The sequence below is a fragment of the Gigantopelta aegis genome, chromosome 10, assembly GCF_016097555.1.
Source record: "Gigantopelta aegis isolate Gae_Host chromosome 10, Gae_host_genome, whole genome shotgun sequence".
Classification (NCBI taxonomy): domain Eukaryota; kingdom Metazoa; phylum Mollusca; class Gastropoda; order Neomphalida; family Peltospiridae; genus Gigantopelta; species Gigantopelta aegis.
The window spans coordinates 37,115,177-37,140,365 of record NC_054708.1 but is presented as its reverse complement, the minus strand read 5'-3'; the positions used below and the strand labels follow the sequence as shown (position 1 = coordinate 37,140,365).

The 25,189-nt window shown below is 36.8% G+C and overlaps 1 protein-coding gene and 3 non-coding genes across 4 annotated transcripts; all 4 read left to right on the top strand.

Moving 5' to 3' along the window:
- The first annotated feature begins 1,599 nt into the window (after positions 1–1,599).
- On the top strand, positions 1,600–24,743 carry LOC121382837 (60S ribosomal protein L7a-like). Its single transcript, XM_041512463.1, has 7 exons — positions 1,600–1,726; positions 4,679–4,796; positions 7,103–7,252; positions 9,933–10,153; positions 20,302–20,432; positions 23,474–23,543; positions 24,588–24,743. Exons 1-7 carry the CDS (start codon positions 1,724–1,726, stop codon positions 24,690–24,692), a joined length of 798 nt encoding a protein of 265 aa, XP_041368397.1. The 5' UTR covers positions 1,600–1,723; the 3' UTR covers positions 24,693–24,743.
- Positions 14,557–14,628, top strand: LOC121384844. The gene has a single exon (XR_005959461.1). It is a non-coding gene; the product is annotated as a small nucleolar RNA SNORD36 (small nucleolar RNA).
- On the top strand, positions 16,126–16,197 carry LOC121384843. The gene has a single exon (XR_005959460.1). It is a non-coding gene; the product is annotated as a small nucleolar RNA SNORD36 (small nucleolar RNA).
- Positions 18,390–18,461, top strand: LOC121384842. The gene has a single exon (XR_005959459.1). It is a non-coding gene; the product is annotated as a small nucleolar RNA SNORD36 (small nucleolar RNA).
- Positions 24,744–25,189: the final 446 nt, after the last annotated feature.

Genomic DNA, 25,189 nt, shown 5'->3' with positions numbered 1-25,189 from the left:
TGTTCAATCTAATTAAAATTAGCTCCACTATTACACGTGGATCTAACACCAGCCAGTTGGAGCTCATGTCCACCAATCAAAACCTTACTTGCAGAATCCTGCCAGTGATTTAAAAATAATTTGAAAACATTCCGAATTATCCTGAGGGTATACGACATGTTTCGTGTGAATTACGAATGCCTTAAAACATTTTTATTTTATAAAATAAATATAAAAAAAAAAAAATTAATAAATAAATAAATAATTTTTAATGTAAAATTGAAGACTGATAACCCACCCCGTACGTATTGGTATGGTTCACTGTACTGCGGCCACTAAAATAGACTCGCCCGATATTTTTAGAATTTGTATGCTCCCAAATAACGTTATAAAAGGCGAAGTGTGATTGGTCAATATTTAAATTATTATTTACAGACGAACTGTTACCTGGGCATTGGGGACTACGCAGTGTTGTTAGTTTTAAATCACTGGCAGGATTCTGCAAGTAAGGTTTTGATTGGTGGATATGAGCTCCAACTAGCTGGTGTTAGATCCACATGTAATAGTGGAGCTAATTTTAATTAGATTGGTTCATGTTATGCCGGTTAGCGCGTCACGAGGTCAATTAACTTGATTCTTGGAGTTCAGAGGCTTTTTGGCAAGCGATGGGGAAAAACGCGACTTTTTATTGCGAATATATTAAAAACGGGTAAAAAATTTTTTTTTTATTTTATTGATACTTCATATATATTGTAAAAGGTATACGTAGATACCAAACAATAGTGAATTACGTTTTTGATAAATGTAGACCTTTAACAGTTGATCAATGGCAGTCGACCTCTTATAATTACTGTTGCGTGATGGATATAGTTTGGAACCACACGTCAAACGCAATTATTTATAAATATATTTTTCAAATAATAATTATTAAATGAATATATATATATATATATATATATATATATATATATATATATATATATACATACATACACACACACACACACACAATGTATATATATAATAAAATTCCAGGGGGTAATTAATTTTTCCAGGCGTTTTAAGCACTTTCCAGGATGAAAATAAAATTTAAGCACTTTCCAGGGTTTTTCAGAATGCATGCGAACCCTGTAGGCACTTGCCTAGCTGTTGGCCAATCCCAAATTTGATTTGCAAATAAATATTGTTTAAACCAATTTTAAAAATTAATAATCTCCCACTTTTTAGCAGCAGCGATAGGTTTTTTAAATATATATTTGTGTGTGTGTGCGTGCGTGCGTGCGCACAGGTGTGCCCCCCCCCCCAATTTTGGCACCTCACGACACCCGTGGGTATAATTATATTCTTTTTCTCAATCTTCATTTCTTTATATATGAATAATACAAAGACCATGGCACAGTTTAAAACAGGTAAGAAGATAATATAATCATTATCATACAGTCATGTACCGGTGCGGATTTTAAGTGAATAATGACCCATAATCATAATGTATATAATTTATTCATGTGATCTAGCATAATAGGCCTATGTGTTACAATCTAAAGTGTCATTATGCATTTACATATACACAAATGTCATTTCGCCGAACTGTCTGGGGCTGTAGTGGTTTGGGGCTGATTATGCACCGGGGCCGAAAAGCCGGAACCGGTCTTTCTTCGTCTGTCTCTGGGTGTGTGGGTTTTTTTTTTTTTTTTACATCCACGCGTCTGCGCAGAGTATCTCTTCCTTTTTGACGTCGACCAACATGGTGAGAAGGAGATTGGAACATAAGCAGTTTATTAATCCGTGTTCATCTGTGGCGTTTAAAATATGTAGCATACTGTCAGTTGGTTTATTATAAAATAAATGAACCGCATTTTAATATCTACAATTAATTTTGACTTCGCTTCTTAAACTTCATGTTTTAAGATCGTTCAAAATATAATAAAAAATGAAAGCTATAAATCGGTCCATTTTATTCATAAATATATGAACTGTATAAATAAATAATTTAAAATTGTGCTATGTATTGTTGTCTTTTAATACATGTACAGTTAAAATAATATGAATTTGAGGTGTTGCGTAGAGGCGTGCAGTGTACTATGTAGACTTCTTCCCATTCATTAGCTGTGGTATGTACTATCCTGTCTGGGATGGTGCATCTAAAAGATCCCTTGCTGCTAATCAAAAAGAGTAGGCCATGAAGTAGCAACAGCAGGTTTCCTCTGTATCTTGTATGGTCTGATGCCATATAACCGTAAATAAAATGTGTCGAGAGTGTCATCAAAACAGTTCCTTTCTTCCATTAAAAACTGGATTGATATTCAAAAGTTCAAATGTGTCAAAAAAATTTGTGGGAAGGACGTAATGTAGTTCGGTGGTTAAGCACTCGCATGGTGCAGTAACTGCCATTTGGTCTGCGCAATCGAGTGAAAATTTTAAAATGTCAACTTGCATAATTTTTTTGAAATTGAAACTGAAACCAAAAGTTTACATTCAGAAAAAGAAAACTGGCGTCTTCCTTAATATAACATGTATCAGCTGTTTTCATTGAATGTATGTCAGCAGAAGTACTGTATCAGAATATTCTGATCATTTGGAACACTTCGGCCAATTTCTATTTATAATCGGCCAGTTTCTGCCAGAAAGAAATGTTTGGGTATGGCACTATGGAATTAAATGCAACCAGTCAACAGCGGGCATATGGGGTTCATCCCCCAGACAGAAAATGAGTTAAGTTTAGGGTTAGGGTTAAAAAAAATCATACAGTAATGATGATAATAATTAATTTTATCAAAAGGTTAACTTTTAAAAAAAAACAATCTGCAATTTCTTTTTAGCTATGGCGCCATACCTGTTTTACCCTCTGGCAGAAACCTTGTCAGCTGAAGTGTTTTGTATTTTCCCCCTATTTGGGATATTGAATTAAACAGTTCAACTGGGTATTGCATTAAACTCTACAAATGACGTAGTGCTAGGCCTGGATTTGAACTCCAGACCATCAAGACTAGTCGAGCACTCCAACCACTCTTCTACGCAGGGCATCAAAAATGAGACTGCATTTTAATGCTTCTAAATCTCATAGGTTGTATTTTGACGGAATGAACAATTTAGTCCCATAATGCCTCGTTCTGTTTTCTGTGCTATATTTCTTCCAAAAGCACCCTTATGGAAGACATTTTACACAGAATAGTCAATATTTCTAATTTTTTAAAGGCAAAACAGCGATACTGGATTACGAAATATAAACATGTTGGTTTTATAGAACAAATTGTTTTAAAAAGTGTTGTATATAATTATCGCTAACCCTAACCTTAAACTAATTCTAACAATTTTTTTTAAAATTTTAGGTGGAAAAATTGGTTACTTTTGAAGTAACCAATTTCAAAATAAAGCAGTATTGCTATTTTGATTTACTTGTTTCAAACAAAACAAAAGCTTATTCGTCTGTTGTGTGTAATTTTTGACTTGTTCAAAACTATCAGTGTTCTCGCTGGGTGAAAATTAAAGGAGGGCGGCTGCTCGGCACCACACCCTTCAAAAAACAACAACAACAAAATGGGGGGGGGGGGGGGGGAGTAGTTTGGTTACCATATTGTTGTGTGTTGGTAGACTTTGTGAAAAGACATACTCCTTATTTTGCCTACAAAAAAGTGCAAAAAGGTTTATAAATACGAAATACAAGCAGACTCGTGTCTTAATTGAACCGAAGGTGATTTTGGACCGACATTCACGGGCAGTTCCGGTTTGGCTGGTCCAATCAAAGTTTTAATATTATTTTTAATAAATATTTAAAGATATACGAAAAACAATAAAGATGTTATCTCCATCTTCGTCGAATGAATCGGTCGCTGTGATAAAATATTATCACCAGCCGATAAAAAGTAGTTTTGTTTTTGTAAACGCGGTGTATATATTATTTGGCACTCAAGATAAATGATTTTAATGATAAACACTACCACTTCCGTTGTTTTTATAAGCGTTCATATCCCCCCCAAATTAAAAGTTTACAATATTTTATAAAGAACTGCTGAATAAACAGAATGACAGAAAGTAAAAATCATCAGTTGCAACCAATTATATCTGCAACTGAGGACAAAATATCAAACAGTAGTTAGTGGAAGCAAAAGACAGAATGAACGTACTGATCACGTGACAACTTTGACGCCAAATAAGAGGGTTTTTTTTAAATTTGAGATTGACGAATCCGTAAAAAATTAAATGTTTTCATTGCTCATAAAATATAACTTCTGTTGTGTCTATCAAACATACAAATGGATACAGATATTGGACAAAGTAGAGGCTGTTAAAAATACTGTTAAATTATGTTACGGTAACTCGTAAATGTCTCGTCAATTGCTTTTTCGTACACAATGCGGCTTGTTTCCTTTGATGTCCCGTGTGCAGACTGATTGTTGTTTTTTGTGTGGAAAAAAGTGTGCATTTGGAAATAGCGGAGATAAGTGCTGGAAAACAAAGTAGGGTGGGGAATGTGAAAGGAGGGTGGCAAAATGGAATAGCGGGGCGGGGAGCCCTGCTTAAATGGAGCAGCGAGAACACTATTTTACCAATTCCAGCCTAATGTTGTGGAAACAAATTAGTGGAATTTGGTCAATATGACCCCTCACCGGAGACCTGAAGTTGGGCCCAAAAGAGGCTCCAGCTTCAGGCAATGAGAATATTGAACTGCTGCTAATACTTTTTTTGTTTTGACTTTCAGCCTAAACCAAAAAAAGGAAAGAAGAAGGTTGCCGCAGCACCTATTCTTTCAAAGAAAACAGAGTCGAAAAAGGTTGTAAATCCTTTATTTGAGAAGACTCCGAAAAACTTTGGAATCGGTGAGTTTGTGATGATGTTAAATGTTTATTACTATCAAGATCTATGCTGGCCTCTAGGGCTGTGACAGTATCCTCGGAATATTCGGTGCATTCATAGTTACGTTCGTATTTGTCACTAGCTGCGTTCGTATTTGTCACTAGCTACCGGCGTCGTGGTTAGGCCATCGGTCTACAGGCTGGTAGGTACTGGGTTCGGATCCCAGTCGAGGCATGGGATTTTTAATCTAGATACCGACTCCAAACCCTGAGTGAGTGCTCTGCAAGGCTCAATGGGTAGGTATAAACCACTTGCACCGACCAGTGATCCATAACTGGTTCAACAAAGGCCATGGTTTGTGCTATCCTGCCTGTGGGAAGCACAAATAAAAGATCCCTTGCTGCCTGTCATAAAAGAGTAGCCTATGTGGCGACAGCGGGTTTCTTCTTAAAAAAAACAAACTGTCAGAATGACCATATGTTTGACGTCCAATAGCCGATGATAAGATAAAAAATCAATGTGCTCTAGTGGCGTCGTTAAATAAAACAAACTTCTTCTTGTCACTAGCTGAAATATATATGTAATGCTAACTGTACAATTTGTTTCTAATTTACACTAATCAAAATGCAATACCAATTTGATTGCTCTTATAATGTTTGGACCGATTTTTTATTGGATCAAGCACATGGACCAAATGTTTTTTTATTCAATCCATTAGATTGATGACTTACAATACCTTTACCTTTTAAAAAATATTGTTCTTCCTTTCTGCAAAACCTTTTAATTTTTGTATTCATAGACCTGAATATTCTTAATCGTCGCCTCATATTCGTGATATATATCATATTTGTTACAATCCTAATGGCTTCGGTGGAGAAAAAAAAATCAATTTTGTTAACCATATTGGAATGTTGTTATTGTCATTAATCAGGACACAAAGCGGGCGGGACGTAGCCCAGTGGTAAAGTGTTGGCGTGATGCACGGTCGGTCTAGGTTCGATCCCTGTCGGTGAAAAGGGGCGGGACGTAGCCCAATGTTAAAGCGTCCGCTTGATGCGCGGTCAGTCTGTGATAGATCCCAGTCAGTGGGCCCATTGGGCTATTTCTTGCTCCAGCCAGTGCACCATGACTGGTATATCAAAGTCCGTGGTATGTGTTATCCTGTCTGTAGGATGGTGCATATAAAGATCCCCTTGCTGCTAATCGAAAAGAGTAGCTCATGAAGTGGCGACAGCGGGTTTCCTCTCAGTATCTGTGTGGTCCTTAGCCATACATGTCCGACGCCATATAACCGTAAATAAAATGTGTTGAGTGTGTTGTTAAATAAAACATTTCCTCCTTCCATCGGTGGACCTATTGGGCTATTTTTCGTTCCAGCCAGTGCTCCACAACTGGTGTATCAAAGGCCATGGTATATGGGTCGTTCTCAGAAACTGGGTACCAGTACTGTGACATCAGTACCAATTTTTTTTTATGCTTTAAAAGTCCTAATAAGCAAGTTTACTTGACATTTATGCTCTATTGCATGTGATGAATTGGAAAAAAAGATAATCTGCCAGATTTAAGTAGGTCAAATAACAAGTCCGACCAAGAATTAACAGTGTAACGCGGAAACCATTTTCTCTCTCCAAAAACAGCATATTTTGAGAAAAAGTGACATGTTTAGAACATTTTGCATGTTACTTGGTATAAAAACAACAGTGATATCAAGCTGTAACCTCATAACTATATTTTAATGTTTTTTTCATCAAATTTAAATTACCGCTTTAAAAAAAAAAAAAAAAAAAAAGTTTAATTTTGTGTGCAAAGTATTGTACATATGTGAATTGGGTTTTTTCTAGTGTATTAATATCATACAAGATATGATCATGGCATGGATAAAAAAAAATGAACACTTATTTGTTTTGAATTTAAACCAGCATGTTTTTTTTAATCAGATTAACCGTGTAACATGGAAACCAAATTACACACAACGTGCATAAGAATTATAGTAAACACACAAAACATGAAAATACAGTAAAAAATACACTTTCAATAGATTAATATCATAAGCTATGATCATGCCATGGATAAAACATATATAAACACTCATTTGTTTGAATTTAAACATTTGTAAATCAGATTAACTGTGTAACGTGGAAACCAAATTACACACAACATGCATAAGAACATTACGAGTGTGATCGCACCCGCACACCTTAAAAGGCAAGGTCTGGTTACTTATGAACAAACTGATCAAAACAATGTGACAACTATACATGAAATTTTTTTGTTCTTTTGAATTGTTCATATAATTAAATTAATAAGAAACATTCTTTTTTTTTTACAGGTCAGGATATACAACCAAAGCGTGACTTGAGCAGATTTGTAAAATGGCCAAAATATGTTAGACTGCAGCGACAAAAGGCCATTTTGAAACAGAGGCTGAAAGTTCCACCACCCATCAATCAGTTCACTCAAGCACTAGACAGACAGACGGGTAACAAAAATACACAAATATTGCATCAAAATATCTCACAAGTTGACATACTGTATACAGTGCATTCCCCAATACATATTTCACACCATTTTGCACAGACGCTCACCGGAAACTGATTACTTGACAGTATGGCAACTTTATTTTCGTATGTCAATTGAACATACCTGGAAAATTTGAGTTGAAAAGGTGGTTTTGGACAAATATGTTTGCTTGACAACAATGATGGCTTGTCGCAATCATTTGGAGGAATCGATAGCCAATTGTGACAGCTAATTTGATAATAAATTTAATTGTTTTACCAACAATGAAAATCACCAAATATTTGGTTATGAATCGTAGCTTTTTTTATATATGCCCGTCTATTATGGTATGGCATTGGCTGTCGGTCTGTTAACTTTTTCTTGTCCAGAAAATCTTGCATACAGGATTATCATAAGTTTGTAGGAACAACTTGGGATGGCGGTGTGTCACATGCTATTACTAGGTCACTGTGACATACTTTTCACGGTCTACTGCACATAACAGTAAATCCTTGTCCGGACCTTATCTTGCATACAGGACCATTCACACGTAGGAACAACATGTAACCGTAAATGGAATGTGTTGAATGAGTCGTTGAAACATTTCATTCCTTCCTTCCATCCCATTGCAAACATTTCACATAATTAAATTGAATCATACCCGTAACATTCATTAATATCTATGGTTTTCCATCAAACTCCTGACAGGCGTATCATGTACCTCACTGGTACTCTTGTTTCGTATTGTTTTAAAACTACTTTATTATAACGTTAACCTTTAATGAACCAGGCAGTGATGATTATACTGATGTTATTTTGATAGTCTGTGATGATTCTAAAGTCTACCACCTAGATCTCTGAGCTTGGTTCCAAAATGTTACATTTCTGTATTCTTAACATTCAATATTCAAAATAATATATTGTTCTAGGGTTGACTACCCTGTATTAATGAATGACACTTTACATATAAAACTTGTATATAACACAAAATATAGCATAGCAGGGCTTCTAGAATTTTCGTAAAATCCACAGCCATGGGATCAGTGATTTAAAAAATTTAATATATACTTGCCACGATTAAAATTCACTAGCCCTACTTTACTTATAGTTGATACAATTTTACTAAATGGTAGTAATAATCAAATGTTACCTAAAGAGGGAGATGGGTGTGGGCAGGATATTTACATTTGCAAAATGGGACTTAACTGCAACATTTGACCAATAGTTATTTACTAGCCCAACATTGAATATCACTAGCCATGGGAGTGGGGCTACCATAATCTAGAAGCCCTGCATAGATATTTGAAAAATCAAATTATGGGATGGCGGTGTGTCGCATACTATTGCAAGGTCACGGTCTCCTACTCAAAACAGTAAATCCTTGTCCAGACCATATCTTGCATACAGGACCATCAAATCTCGTATGTAGTTGGTCCAAAACAAACTTCATCCATCCCATTGCTCGGACACCATATAACCGTAAATGAAATGTGTTGAATGCGTCAAAACATTTCCTTCCTTCCATCCCATTGCAAACATTTAACATAATTAGAATTGAATCATACCCTAACATTCATTAATATCTATGGCTTTTCATCAAACTCCTGACAGGCATATTATGTACCTCACTGGTACTCTTGTTTCGTATTGTTTTAAAACTACTTTATTATAATGTTAACCTTTAATGAACCAGGCAGTGATGATTATACTGACGTTATTTTGATAGTCTGTGATTATTCTAAAGTCTACCACCTAGATCTCTGAGCTTGGTTCCAAAATGTTACGTTTCTGTATTCTTAACATTCAATATTCAAAATAATATATTGTTCTAGGGTTGACTACCCTGTATTAATGAATGACACTTTACATATAAACTTGTATATAACACAAAATATAGCATAGTAGGGCTTCTAGAATTTTCGTAAAATCCACCAGCCATGGGATCAGTGATTTTAAAAATTTACTTGCCACGATTAAAAATTCACTAGCCCTACTTTACTTATAGTTAATACAATTTTACTAAATGCTAGTAATAACCTCCCCCCCCCCAAAAAAGAAAATGGGTTAGTTAATGGTTAGGGTTAAGAAAATCATACAGTAATGATAGAGTAATTAATTTTGTCAAAAAGTTAACTTAAAAAAATAAAATCTGCAAAAAAGATTTAAAAAAAAGTTTTTGGCACCATGTATATGAGGTCATTACCGATAGGTATTAACCTCCTGCAGACAGACTAGCCAAACTACTACTATTAGGACAACACAAAATTTACTGCCCCTTATCCAAAAACATTTTATGAATGCACCAAATAGGGTCAAAACAACAGTAGAAACAACAGTAGAAGTATGTGAAATGTTATCAAAGTACTAGAAGCGTATTATCAAATTTAGCTATTTACTAATGTATAAAATGGAAACATATTTAATGTCATCTCTTAATATTTGACTACAACTTGTCAAAAAGCATATTTTTGGTTGTCTTGTTTTAACGTAACTTTATGTTAATGAACCAGGTAGTGATGATTATACTGATGTTATTTTGATAGTGTGTGATGATTCTAAAGTCTACCACCTAGATCTCTGAACTTGGTTCCAAAATGTTACATTTCTGTTATTCTTAATAATGGATTAGAGAATCACTCTTAGTCTGTTTTTCCTTTTAGCAACTCAGCTGTTCAGACTGTTTGATAAATACAAGCCAGAAACGAAGCAACAAAAAAAGGCTCGTTTGGGAGCTAGGGCTGCTAGTCGAGCTGCAGGCAAGGATGACGTTCCAACAAAACGACCCCCTGTTGTGAGATCTGGGGTGAACACTGTCACTACATTGGTAGAACAGAAAAAAGCTCAACTTGTGGCCATAGCCCATGATGTGGAGCCCATTGAAGTACGTATTTTACAGTTTTTAACCTTTCTGGGAGGTAATGATTGTATTGTGAAACATGTCGGATTGGAATTACCAACAAAATGTTAAGATATTGGCTTGAAGAGAGTATTTTGAGAAGGGAAACCAAACAAAACACATACAACTTGCGGCTAATGAACGTGTACGAAAATCAAGTATATCTCGTCATCTTTCACATGTATACATTAAAATAAAAAATTTCCACTTCTCCAAAACTATTTGACTAATTCCAACCTGATTTGGAGAGAAGACCTCTTTAGCACATGAAGAAATTTTTTAATTTAATTATTCTCACCCCCCACCCCAGACCATTTTACCTACAACAAAAATCAAGAAATAATGGTATATGACTTGAAGTTTGTTTCCAAAAACAAATTCTGGTCGGTAAATCGGATAATGGCAATAAACACTGGGAATCTGGCCACGAATAAACGCAACTTTTTTTGGCCCAATTTTGATCAACATTAACTATCTAAAATAACATACAAATTAGAAAAACCAACGAAAATAATATTTACAATTTCAAATATGAACTTAATTTTATGCAGATTTAAAAAAAAAAAATTTAATTAAAAATATGCAAGTAAAAGTTATAAATTTGTAACACGATTTTTGTCGGAAGGTAAAAGCACCCCTGATTAATTTATTAAAACATTTTATGGCTCTGTTTGTGAATTTATGATAGGATGGCTGGTATCACATGGTATGTGGCCAATAGTCGCCTGCCTGGAGAAGTTGTGGTTGTTAAAACCTTGCATAAAACAAGTTGGGCGTATATTTAAGTTTGACGACAGTAACTTTTCGCACCCTTGTTTTGGTTTCATACACTATAAATATAACATATCCAACGGTAATGTTTTGATATTGATGCATTTGACAAAAGGTAATTTTTATTTGTTTCATCTTTTAAAATTTAAATATTTTGTCCAGAATTATGAAAAATAAATACATAAAGACCTGTAAACAGCGTTGTCTGCTTGTTGTAGAATTTTACTGGGGTCAAGATTAGTAGACCAGTTTTTATTTTAATGTGGCGGAGCATTGCATAGGAATTGAAAAACTTGAAAAACATGATCGCCAACAGGGCCAGTTGAAGAATAATCTTAACTGGCCCTTCTCATATTCAACTAGCCCTCCAATTTAACTGCACAGCCAAAATCAAAACTAGAATGTTCTTTGTTGAATAATAACTTGTATATAGTCTGTCTGTGTCAAAAGGAATGGAGATGCAGCCCTGATCTCGTGTTGCGGTCTTGTTGTTAGATTACCTTGGATGTTCCATCAATTGCCTTAATTCCTGTATGAGAAAAGATAACCCATGCAGTTTTATCAGGGTTCGCACGGGCCTGGAAAAGTCCTTGAATTTTGACGTAGTACTTGAAAAGTACTGGAAATTTGCAAATTCAGAAAAGGTCCTGGAAAAGTACTGGAATTTCATTAAAAACTACTTGAAAATTGCCGAAATGTACTTGAGTTTTTTTTACAAGCAGAATGTCTCTCTTACTGATTAAAATCTGGAAAAAATAATAAGTATTTGCTGACGTATTTCTCGGGTATTTGTCGTAATCAAAACCCGGAAGTGATATGTGTTGCTGCCGATATAGATAGACTGGCATACAAGTCCTTGTTGCGCTTGCTATATGCACCACAGTGTGAAGATTAAAGTAGACTGGGCTGCTGTCTACTGGAAACAGTGCATTACTAATAGTTGAACCGGTTTATGAGCGAGACGGGTAACCAGTCGTGTCCTGAAAAACGGTCAGCTGTAGTTAACTAGTGATGTGTGTGTTAAACTGCTTGTAACATTGTGCCAAAGACTACTTGAAAAACTGAAAAATATACTTGAAAAGTACTGGAATTTCTGTTCACCAGGTCTGTATGAACCATGTTTATAAACATTTTTAAAATTATTTACACTGAACTTTCTTGCAGCCCCCCACCCCAAAAAACAAAAAACCCAACAATATACAAACAAACAATTATTTCAGATGGTATGGCTTTACAATTTAATAAATCAATGTTTTTTAATGCATTTTATCTTTACATGCCAATTAACTGACTTGGAATAATCCCTGTAGTAATGGAAAATTTCATTGTTAGTGCGAGTTAAAACTACACGGTAAATTTTGATTTTGTTTAATAATATAAGCTAATTAAATACAATTAATTTTTACCATAACATTGAATAATGGCAAAAAGTAGGTTTACTGGATAATTGTGGTGTATCCAGTCCATTCCAATAAACCAACGACTTCCATATAAAAAAGAAAAAACACATCAAAACCTCCCACATTCAATACGTTTTGAGTTGTATTTGTTAAAAACCTCGATCCAAAATCGTAAAAGCTGAGGCCGAGACAGGTCAATCTGCTGCGATAACTTCCATACTGCTACCTTCTCGACCAGCTTGTTGACTGTCTTGTAAGACCATCACATGAGAGGCCGAATGAGATACTTCCTTTGGCGATGTGGTCAAAGGTGGTGGGGAAGACAACTGCAGATGATAACCGTGTCGTATAATCCCGGTTATAAACGCATCTTTGCAGAGGTGTTCCCAATTCCTCCAATACCTCTACAGTCGACCTCCGACATTGGATGATTCGACCAGTGTAGGACACTGGAAGCGTGAGTTGATAATCGGTGTTCAATGGATGGGCAGGCGAAGGTCGAGATAATCTGAGGAGTCCTGGTTGTGATGGCTGACATCTTCCCTTGGGGGCGATTCCCAGAGTCGGTTGGCTTCCTTTGGGCAGGTTGTCCTCGAAAAGGCTGCCATTTATAAGGAGCGCTCTTCCATTTCTTAGGTGCGGTTGACGAGGGAAACGGAAACTTCTGTTTAGATGATTCTAGGGTCGAGATTAATTGTAAGGCTTTTACAGTCGCAGTTGATTGTTGTGCCCTTTCATTGTCTGACATCACCTCCGCAATCTTCCCTGTGAACAGCTTGGAAGATGACCATGGCTGGGAGAGCAAAACCGTATGATCCTCATCTAAAGGTGATTGTTTCAAGCAAGATGTCCGCCGATGATGAGTCAAAGTGGTTGAGGTAGATGTCATCATAGCAGTCGTCTTAGACGACTGCTGAAATAGACCATAACCTTTAGCGTCCTTTACTTGTCCAAATAAGGCAGAATGTAAAGCATCCGTCGCTGAGTAGTATCAATGGCCGTGATTGTATGCATGCTCAGGAATTTCCACCATTGTATGAGATTTGCCGAGACGAGATACGTCAGAATCCAAGTCCGGAGCCCTATCCTTGAAGGGCATGTTAAACACTGAATAGGCATTAGAATGCCACACAGGTAATGCCAAAGGGGAGGCCGTGTTAACACCAGCGATCATCGTGCCCACAGCAAGAGATTTAATCACTACATCCTCTGGGGCTGCGTCGGTAACAATCATAGGTACCGGTCCCTTCCGGGTAGGTTCCGGTGGTTGAGGTAGTGATGGTAGAAGCTCGTAAACAACGGATAAAACATTCTTTCATTGTCATATTATCCACGGTATCTGAATCATCCACAACGGAATCCTATGGTTCATCCTCGGGGAATTCCCGCAAAAGCCGAGCACAAGCATGCCGATCCGCCGTACTTGAAGGACGTGGAGACCGTGAACGGCCGTAACGGGAACCGGAGGGTGACCGTGAGGTATAACGCTGTATACTACGAGACCGATGACTGCAATGAGAATAATCCGTAGATCGTGGAGAACGGCTCCGTTCACAGCTGCGATGCCCAACAACAGAGGAAGTAGGTCGGTGATGATCCGCAATGGAATTCCTAGGCGGACGAGACAATGTAGTATCCGTCGGTGCGGTAACCGTTGTCACCGTAGTAGACTCTGGAGTTGAAACTGGTACCGTCACGGTAGCCGTAGGCAAAATAAAGAACGTCCGAACCGCTAGAAGCGAAGGAAAAAGAAGGAAGTTATAGTCATGTGACCGGAACAGGAAGGGTACACAGTGGAAGAATCTAAGCCATCCCATTGGCTGTTGGGATGTTCGGACCAGTCTACTAATCGTAGGGAATATGCACTAGTTACGAGGACAGGTGATTTATCTATAAAAGAGAAAACTAATCTGACAGTGTCAAAATATAGAACATACATCATGTATGTCTTCTGCTGCCAGAATAGTTCGTGCCAACACATACGCGGTGTGTTTTGTCACATTCGGTTCTGCTTTAGTGTTTCTTTTTTTAACGGTACCATACTAGCTAGACTCTAAAATAATGGTCGCCCAACGGACTACCTTTGTAAAATTCTTAGTCACCCTCGGCCAATAAAGGTCATGACCGGGCGGCCGCTAATTTTCAACCCTGCTGGTGTGTGTTCTTTAAATGCTCATTAGCGCTTTTTAAATGTTCAGATAGATTTCAAATGAATGTTTGCAATGATGATTAAATTTTTATGGCAGAAACATTGTGTTGACTCCAATGAGCTTTTTAAATCTGAGCAAACTGATCACATAGATAAATAATATTGATAAAAGCTGGTTGCACACGTGCATGATGAAAGTGCAGTGAAATGCATGCAAGATTGCAGTCAGTATGTACCTACTTTAGTCGATGTTGGGTGTATGGGCTACCATTTTTTAATTTGTGCTTGAATCTGAATAGCCCTGCTTATTCATATTAATTAGCATTACTACCAAACTGCTAAATAAGGCTACAAATGAAACTATACATTTTTACATGTATTACAATTAATATTGTGATGAGAGAGAATGTGTGTCCGGACTATATCTTGATTGATGTATACAGGACCATCAAACCTCACATGTAGGAACAGCTTGGGATGGTGGTGTGTCACGTACCATTACTAGGTCACTGTGATACAGTTAACGGGCGTATCATGTACCTCACTGGTAGACAAAGAAATGCGTGCAGATGTACCACCAATAAACATAATTTGTTCCAATAAGAGAAAGGGACACATGCTTCGGACCGACAAAAATAACAGATGTGGGACCGGCAAACATGTTTTTAAGAAATATTTTTGGTCTCGCAGATCAAGAATCATTCCCAGATGAGAAAAAAGTAGCTTTCCCCCACCCCTGTAACACATACTTGTTAACACACATGTGCGATAACATTTTACAGACTTACAACTGGCTACACCTAGGTGATGACCAGGTCACCAATGCCATACCAACCAATGGAAAAGCATGGTAGAAATTGATCACTACATACAAGTTGACCTGAAATTGACTGACTGACTGATGCTCAAGTTAACTATAAGTGCTAGGACCACACACCTAAATTTAATTTAAAACTGTTTTCTGAAGATATGTAAGAAATAGAATACTACATTCGTGTTCGTTAGATACCATTTATCTTACAACTCCAGGGCTCAAACTTAAGAATTTGTCTCCCACAGCAATTTTTGTTTAATTGCCATGGGTGAAATGACCCACCAACGGCAATTTTGACCCTGCCTGCAGCAATTTTTTAAAAAGTAACTTTTGCAACAAATAAATTTGACTCAAAGGTTATTTTTCTGACGTATTTTAAGTGTACAAATGTTAGCAAAAAACTACTGGCTGAACTTGCTCTTATTTATCGATGAGTCAGCCGAGTAGTTCCAAGTGTTGCGACTTTTAAAAACCACTTTAAAAAATTAGACTCATCGACCACGTTACTTAAAATCATAGCTGCGGTGGCGAAAAAAGCTACGGTACAGAAATGGACAAGTACATACGCAAAGTGGTTACAATTTGAATGCGATGTTATAATCTGTCACTGTCTCAAGGGTCAGGGTAATAAACCGATAAAATGGGTACATAATTTGTTTTGTATACATTTAATAAAATAAGTGTAAAATGATGGCAATACCTGTGCTCTAGAACTGCTTCTCAATTTGAAACATTTGCCTCCCAATTAAAATTTGAGAAGCAAAAAGTGCTTCGCAATCAACAAAATGAATTTCAAGCCTTGGAATATATTTCAAATGAATGTTTGCAATGATGATTAAATTTCTATAGCAGAAACAATGTGTTGACTTAAATGAGCTTTTTAAATCTGAGCAAACTGATCACATAGACAAATAATATTGATAAAAGCTCATTGAAAAAATTTCACATAATTAGAATTTAATAATACCCATAATATATTCATTAATAGATATGGTTTTTGCATCAAACTCCTTACGGGCAGATCATGTACCTCACAGGTACTCTTGTTGTCTTTACCATTATCTGTTGAATAATGGAAAAGATGGATTTGACACTTTCACAATCATCCAGTCTAGCATTCAGAGCCCTCAAAAGTACCCGGTCTCCGGTGGCAAATCGCCGCCTGAAACAGCTTTTGCCGCTGCCTACTTTTCGTTGATGGTAAAAAAAAAAGTGCTTTCTCTTCTTTAATTTCTTTGATTTTTCACATGTTTCTAGGGGAGGGCCCCCAGACCCCCCACTTTGCCCCCTGCTATCATCACTGTTGTAGCCTGCTACTTCTTAAACTATTGAGGGCGCTGAGCATTACATCTTACATATGCCTGTAATAGTAACAGTTATAGATATCTACGTAATTTATAAAAGTATTTACCATTATTAATTTTCTGTGTTATTAATAAATTAACGGTAAAGATAATTGTTTACTATTATGCCTTACGATTAAGGGTAAAAACAGAAGCACACATTTTTTTAATGTACATTTAAAAACATTCTACATCTCTAGTTTTGCTACTTGAAATTATGTACCACTGAAGATATCTGCTTTAGACTCAACTATTAAAGAACACCAAAAAAAACATTTTATATGTTTTCTAATTCTTTACTGTTATTTGCCCCTTTTTGTGAAAATAGCCCATACATATCTGTAGCATAGATTAAAATAGCCCATACATATCTGCAGCACAGATTAAAATAGCCCATACATATCTGCAGCACAGATTAAAATAGCCCATACATATCTGCAGCACCGATTAAAATAGCAGACCAAAAATAATATAGCCTGCTAATAAAAAGTATGGTCTGTTGGAAATGAGAAAGCACATGGTGAATGGAGGGTTTGGGACTATGCATGGAATATTTGGACCTCGATATGTATTTTGGAGCATTATAAAATTAAAATATAATAGAATCATGCATTCAGCCTCGGCTAAATAGATGAGATGATTGAATTTTGATTTGGCCGCCTAGGTTTTTAAAGGGAAGGCTTTTCGCAGGCTGCTATTGCAAGCCTTGTTACAATCAGCTATTGATCTTTTTTTTTCTTTTCTTTTTGGTTCGTTTCGTTTTTTTCCTTAACATAAATAATCTGTGACATGCACAATGATACTGTAACCGTGGTAACTTATGAAAATAGAACCACTACAAAATAATAAGCAACTTCTCTAGGACCAAACTTGGATTTTATTCATTTTATAATTAACAGCCATTAACTAACATGCACACTGGGTAAGAAAATTAATTCTGATGATCTGTTCTAAATACTTGGATACTGTTGAAGGTTTAAACAAATCCACAACCCCCCAATATATCACTTATTGTTCTGTTTGAATTATGGTCATGGAATTGTGGAAAAATATCTTGGGATGTCCTAGAATCTAGTTATGCTACAAGCGTATGAACCCTGCCTCTCAAAGGCAATAATTGTGGTGCTCCTCTGACAACGTAATTCAAACCTTGGTACTGTTGCCTATTATTGGCGATTTACCCATTTTTGACAATTATGGAGATAAGATATTTGTTGGGCTTGGTAGGGGACACCAGCCTCAGTGGCATCGTGGTTAGGCCATCGGTCTATAGGCTGGTAAGTACTGGGTTCGGATCCGTCGAGGCATGGGATTTTTAATCCAGATGCCGACTCCAAACCCTGAGTGGGTAGGTGTAAACCACTTGCACTGATCAGTGATCCATAACTGGTACAACAAAGTCCATGGTTTGTGCTATCCTGTCTGTGGGAAACGCAAATAAAAGATCCCTTGCTGCCTGTCGTAAAAGAGTAGCCTATGTGGCAACAGCGGGTTTCCTTTTAAAAAAACCTGCCAGAATGACCATATGTTTGATGTCCAATAGCCGATGATACGATAAAAAATCAATGTGCTCTAGTGGCGTCGTTAAATAAAACAAACATTACATTTTTTGGTAGGGAGCATGTATTGATTTAGCAGTATTCAGAATCCTTGTTTTGATTTGTACTTGCATTTTTTGTTAAAAAACCACCTTTGCAGTTTTTAATTAGGATATCAACCTTTCAAATAGATTTCAAATGAATGTTTGCAATGATGATTGAATTTCTATAGCAGAAACAATGTGTTGACTTAAATGAGCTTTTTAAATCTGAGCAAATTTATCACATAGAAAAATAATATAAATAAAAGCTAGGCACATACATACAATGTTGAAAAATCCCACAATTTGACATATTAAAAATTGCAGTCTGCCTTGTAAACACGTGGCTCGTGTGCACCTATTTTTGTCATTTTCATGTTTAACCAGCCACAGGCATATGGGCTCACATTTTTAAAGGTGGCGGGGTAGTTTTTGCCAAATGAAAAGCTTCCGAGAGCCATTCGGAACTCCTCATACATTTCCACGAAATATAAGCATAGCGGAATGTGACGAGGTGTTCCGATTCCTTGAATGAGCACATTTTTGACATTCTACTCTGTAAATGGAAGACGCCATTGACACCACATGCTCTCGGACGTGTTCTCGTACTCATTCGGAACTTGTGAATCCAATCTTCAAAATGTTATGCTAGTTTACTGTTAAAAAGCAGAATGATACAAATTTCCAGTCTATTTTGGTAGGGGAATTCCCTAAAACATAATCGAACTTCTAGAAATACCGAGTTACGATTCAATGTTAAACATAAAGAGTAAACATGAAAATAGCTGATTATGCTGAAAAGATTACTTAAATTAAATATTTAGACATCAACTCTATCAATATTTTGCATTTTTTTGACAAAGAACCCCTGTATATGATGATATCCATGGCATTTGAAATGAACTGGTAGTACCCAAAACCTAAAGAAATGACAACTCTATTCACATTTAATAGCGTCTGCAGTGCTGTAGTTGTGAGGGGGTGTAACCATGTTGTGGATCAGACCTTTAAAAGCAAAAATACAAACCTGTTTTACCTCTTTGTCAACAGTGCAAAGATACTGTGCAGTGTCCTTATGGACGACCAAAAGGGAAACCGTTTTCCTGAAAATAGTTGTTTTCTTTTGATATCTCTGCTATGAGGATAGTTAGTATGGAGATCTAACTACCTACCCTGTTTGTTTTTGGCATGTAACAGGAACCAAACAATTTTTTTTACTTGGCCTAATCTGGATAATGTTTATTCTTATTAACATTACTATTCCAAACAGCAAAATAAGATTGCAAACGAATCACTATCGGGGCTCTACCGTGGCGGTAGCCCAGGGTGTTTTGGCTACTGATTTCTCACTCGACTACCCGTTGTCTAAACCCGGACCAGTATTTCGCTGGGCTTCTAAAAAAAAAATTGCATCTCCAGTGATTCCACAATCAACAGGATGTTTAATTCCACCTTTCATGTGCTTACTCTCTGCTGCCAGAAGTCGCTGTAACTGTTATAACTGTTAATTGCACCCCTTGTCTGACCCATAGTTGGCAACTGCGCGATATGATTTAGTGAAATAAAGGAGTATATTTGCCAGTTGTAGGATTTTTTTAACGTAACGGACTAGTACAAATAATTTGTAATCCAGTGGCCAGATGTACATGGTTCGTACGGGCCATGGAATTTTCATTTGGGTCGTGAGTTATCTATTCATAGTCATTTATGGCAATCAGCAACACGGCCAATTGTTTATAAACATAACAATTTAGTTGGCTGCCCTTGAAAAGCGTAGCTAGGTGGGATGCACATATCCCACGTGATGTTCTCCCATGAGCTAGTTTTATGCTGCACCTGTTCAGGGATGAGAGAAGGTCATAAATAGGGCATCTATCCTTCTGTTTGGTAGGAGTATTCTGTGTGACGCATGTAAACAAAGTTTTAATTCGCTGTATTACTGTGCCTTTTGATATAAATGTAGACTTTATACTGTACTTCAGCAAATCATTTATCCGTTCATTTAGTTTTGTGTGACATTAGATAGACGGTGTGTATTTTAATGGGGTGTCATTAAATAGTAACCTTGTCTTTCCAGATTGTCCTCTTTTTGCCAGCTCTTTGTCGCAAGATGGGTGTTCCATACTGCATAGTTAAAGGAAAGGCCCGACTTGGACGTGTTGTTCACAGGAAGACTGCAGCGTGCTTAGCCATCGCAACAGTTAACCCGTAAGTAACTATACAGTGTAGACCATCCGTGTTGTGCTTTACATGTGTGAGAGGTGGAATTAGACTTGTGACGTCAGAAATAGATGCACACAAATTATATTTGAGTACTCAAAACATATTTGTTTTATTTTTATTTCGACCACTTAGTCTTATTCAACTTATGTGCTAGTATAACCAGTAAAGCTATACGACCTGAGTCCACTCCACTGCAGAATTGTTTTCCCTCAGTCTTCCCTTGCACACTTGACAAACTAAATTTTACGTATTGTAACTTGTAAAGTGTGTTTATATATTTATTTAGTTCTCATTATTTAACCACCTTATATGAGGTTGTTTTGGGTTGGTTTGTCTTGGGGTAGGATGTTGGATATTACTTTGTCTAGCTCAATAAGTCTGGTGGGATGTGCGGGGGGCAGGTGCTTGTATAGGTTTTCACGTTTTGATATGCGCTTGCCGATCCTGCTCGTTTTATCGGCAGGAGGAGTGAGGAAGGAGAGGGCCAAGAGGAGTTTGTAGTCAAACGTCAGGTGTTGCCATCCAGCCCTACTTCCCAGTGGTCAATAAATTGGGTACCACTCGAGGAAGGGTGGAGACGCCAGTAAACCTGAGGTGCCGTAGTGGCACTGATGCTCCCTGTTATTCCTGTTTTGGATTCTAGTCCCATTATGGGCTTTGGTTTGCCTCATTTGGTACTGTTGCAACTCTGTCACCGGTGTTAGTGGAAGGTGTAGACCAAGTTCGTCAAGAGTTACGGTTCTTGAGATATATTGATCAGAAAATACCAACGTAAATAAAACATGATAACCGAACGTTTGGACTATGCATAAGACATCTGTGAAAGCATGACTAAGCAATTCTTGTTTGAATGATTGGTATAAATCTGAAAGATATTTCTGTTTTTAAGAAACCAATAAAACGCAAGATAAACAAAATTCGACGGGTCGTAAGTGAGAAGCGGGCTGGGATACAAGTTAATCCCGACTTTAAAAGTTAATAAAAATGTGTTCAAACCAGAACACATTTAAAAAAAAAAAAAAAAAAAGAAGAAGAATAAATAACATTATTTTATTGGTTAAAATCACATGAAACAGGGTAGGGGTGTAACGATACAACACACCGAATTGCAGTCTGTATTGCGATATATCTAATATTATTTAAATTTAATATTTATGGATTTTTTTTAAATGAAGGCAGAATGGAAACAAATCCAATTGTGTACATTTAACATAATGAAATAAATAAATAAATGAAAGGAATAAAATGTATGAATTTTAACTATCATATATATATGTACGTAATGTACGAGTATTCAGTACTGTGTTCGGAAAGTTAATAACGGATAACACCGTTGGGAAGTTTGACAGCTTGAGATAACACCAGGGAACATTTTTGTACTCTACTAGGACCTACCTGTAATTACCAGTAGATTTCCCCCAGGTTTTCTCCAGACAAAAATTGTGAAGAAAACCAAACCAACATTACATTGACAAACATTCTATGTACTAGATGGTCACCTATATCGACTTAAATAAGATCTCCCTGGCTAAAAAGCATGTAATTTTTCGCCTGCTGCCATTTCATGTCATCGCTAAGTTAAAGTTACACACATAAACAGATGAGTGGTATGCATGGTTATTTGCATACTTTCGATGTTTTGACTGACAGCCGATAGTCCCGAGTGCGCAGCGTGGTATAATTAGTAAAGTGCTAGGTTTTTTGTTTGTCAAATAAGATACAAAAAAACAATAACATGTAAAAAAAATCACGATACACAAAACTGTGTTTGTACCAAGCTGATGAAACCTCATGGTATACTGGTTTATTGTTGCAGCACTGAAACAGGGGTCTGAATTTACAGTTTTATTGTTTTAAACAGATCGGTATGATGCAATGCAAATGTGAACACATACAAATAATAATCCGATTTATCTTGCTACCTACACCCGTTACAACAGGTGTGGTTCATTGTTTATTAAGCCTTCAAAGAAACGTGATTATTTCATAACACGTTGGTGTCCTAATTACTGGGGAACTGCTGTCATTGTTTAGAAGGTGACCACTGGTAGACAGTAGAGGTAAGATCTTGTGCCGGTGTAGACAGAGCTAATTACTACATAAACCGTTCTTTTGTTCTTGAATTTGCATCCGAAGTTCAGAATAGAAAGCATCCAGTGTAGACAGTTTTGTTCCTAATAAATTAACGGTAGCTGGACGGGACTTTAAAACTGTGCTGGTTTAGATGGATGCCGCTTTGAACAGTCGTGAGTGTGCGTGCGTGCACGCGCGCATTTGTGTATGGCCGGCCACAGAGGGGAAAAAACACCGAGGCAAACCAACACCTGTAAAATAAATATCAATGTCATGGAAAAAAATAAAATGTAGATATAGATATGGAGGTGGGGATGTGTGTAAATTTTGCAAGCTGCAAGATCGCATTCCATAGAAACAAATGTCACAAGTATATTATTACAATAGTTATTACACATGCCGTTAAATAATACAACAATTATTTAACTGTTTATAACATGTGAATGATAAGTAGTGTCAGAGCTCATAATATACATACATACTTTGTAATTCCTCAGTGGATCACGTGGAAGAATGGGATTAGATGACATTAATTTTAATTGTTACATTTTACTGTCATCTTCTATAGCAGGGGCCAGGACGTAGCCCAGTGGTTAAGCGTTCGCTCGATGCACGGTCAGTGTGGGATCGATCCCTGTCAGTGGGCCCATTGGGCTATTTCTCGTTCCAGCCAGTAAACCACAACTGGTATATCAAAGGCTGTGGTATGTGTTATCCTATTTGTGGGATGGTGCATATAAAAGATCCCTTGCTCCTAATCGGAAAGAGTAGCCTATGAAGTGACGACAGCTGGTTTTCTCTCTCAATATCTGTGTTGTCCTTAACCATATGTCTGACGCCATATAACTAAATAAAATGTGTTGAATGTGTCGTTAAATAAAACATAGCTATAGCAGTTTCACAATAAATTTTACTCTTGTGATCATCACATGACATTTTTTTTTTTTTTCTAGAGAAGACAAACCTCAACTCAACAAGCTGACTGAGGCTGTGAAGACAAACTACAATGAGAGGGCAGATGAGGTAGGTCAACGGAGGTGGTTTCCCAAATTACTAAATAGTATTTATTTTCCCAAAAGGAGACAGGATTTACCTCTTTTCGTATTTTTGGCAAGGTGTTGCCCATTGGGACATTTCTGATTCCAGCCAGTGCACCACGACTGGTATAGCAAAGGCTGTGGTATGTGCTATCCTGTCTGGGATGTTGCATATAAAAATTCCCTCACTGCTAATGGAAAAATGTAGCGGGTTTCCTCTTTAAATTACCAAATGTTTGGCATCCTATAGCCAGTGATTAATAAATCAATGTGCTCTAATGGTATCGTTAAACAAAATAAACATTGGGCTGAGGTTTTTGGGTTGTAGGATTAAATCTGCTCTATACCTGTTGGTGTAAGGTAGTCTAGTCCTAAAGCTTGTTATCTGTATTGGATAGATCCCCATCAGTGGGCTATTTCTTGTTCAGCCAGTGCATCTTAACTGGTTTAACAAAGACTGGTCTCGGGAGGGTCTTTTTCATAAAAGTATTGGTAAAGGAAACTTCATAGAAAATTTGAGATCATTTGCTGTTAATGGTTCTGAAGCTACAAGCATATGCGTGTATGAAATTGCATAGGTTTATAAATCTCATTTGCATTCTTGCAACTTGGTGGACCCATTTTCTGATGTTTTGTTTGTTTTTGTTTTTCGTTTTTTGTCAGTCTGTCTGTCTCTCCCTCTCCCTCCCCCTCCATATCACCCGTCCCAACCAATCCCCCATGACTGGTATATTAATGGCTGTTGTATGTGTTGTCCTGTCTATAAAAAAGTGCATATAAAAGATCCCTTGCTACTACGGGAGAAAAATGTACTGTGTTTGACAACCAATAGTCTATGATTAATTAATAAACAAAAAACAAACTTTGTATTTTGATGTAATTCAACGATAATTAAGAAGTACATGAAACAAGAATCCTCCATTATATCCACAGAAATGGTAAATACCAGGTTTGATTTTTCGTTGTTTCTAATCCATGATCTTTTCAAAGCCAAGATTAGTGTACCATTTTGTCTCTTTTTTTATTGTAGATCCGTCGACACTGGGGTGGTGGAATCATGGGATCCAAATCACAAGCGAAAGCAGCAAAGATTGAGAAGGCTCGAGCAAAGGAACTTGCACAAAAAATGGGATAATTGTACAATTGAAAAAAAGAAAGAAAAGCAAAACATAAATTATTCCCAGAAGTTTGTTTTAGTATTTTGTTTGTCTAAGGTCTTAACTCCGAAGAATGCAAACTCTGATTTGCTAGTTGCCAGGATTTACCATGGTTTATATTTATTAAGACCATAGAAAAGCAAAATAGGGTGGTTATGGTGGAATTTCAGCTGATTCTTAAGGATAGCTGTGAAATATCAATGTGTACATGTTGGTTATGCCCAATGGATTAGACAGTTCACCGAGTGGTCATTTGTTTTAAAGTAAAGTGTATGTGTTATTTTGCTCTGTCTGGCTGAACTTGGCTCACTTTATATGAACACGGGGCATACTCTCTCATTTTTGTTGGGGGGGTTGGAGGGTGTATGCTGAGTTTTTCTTTGGAATATCACAATTGGTCAGTTCTGTGATTTTAGATGCAGGGATAAGAGAGCTATGCGATAATGCACTTTTCAATTCTGTCTATATAAAAAAA

Coding starts and splice junctions, on each gene's coding strand:
- LOC121382837 (XM_041512463.1), top strand. Junction 4,797..7,102: donor TCCGAAAAACTTTGGAATCG/GTGAGTTTGTGA, acceptor TTTTTTTTACAG/GTCAGGATATACAACCAAAG. Junction 23,544..24,587: donor ACAATGAGAGGGCAGATGAG/GTAGGTCAACGG, acceptor TTTTTATTGTAG/ATCCGTCGACACTGGGGTGG.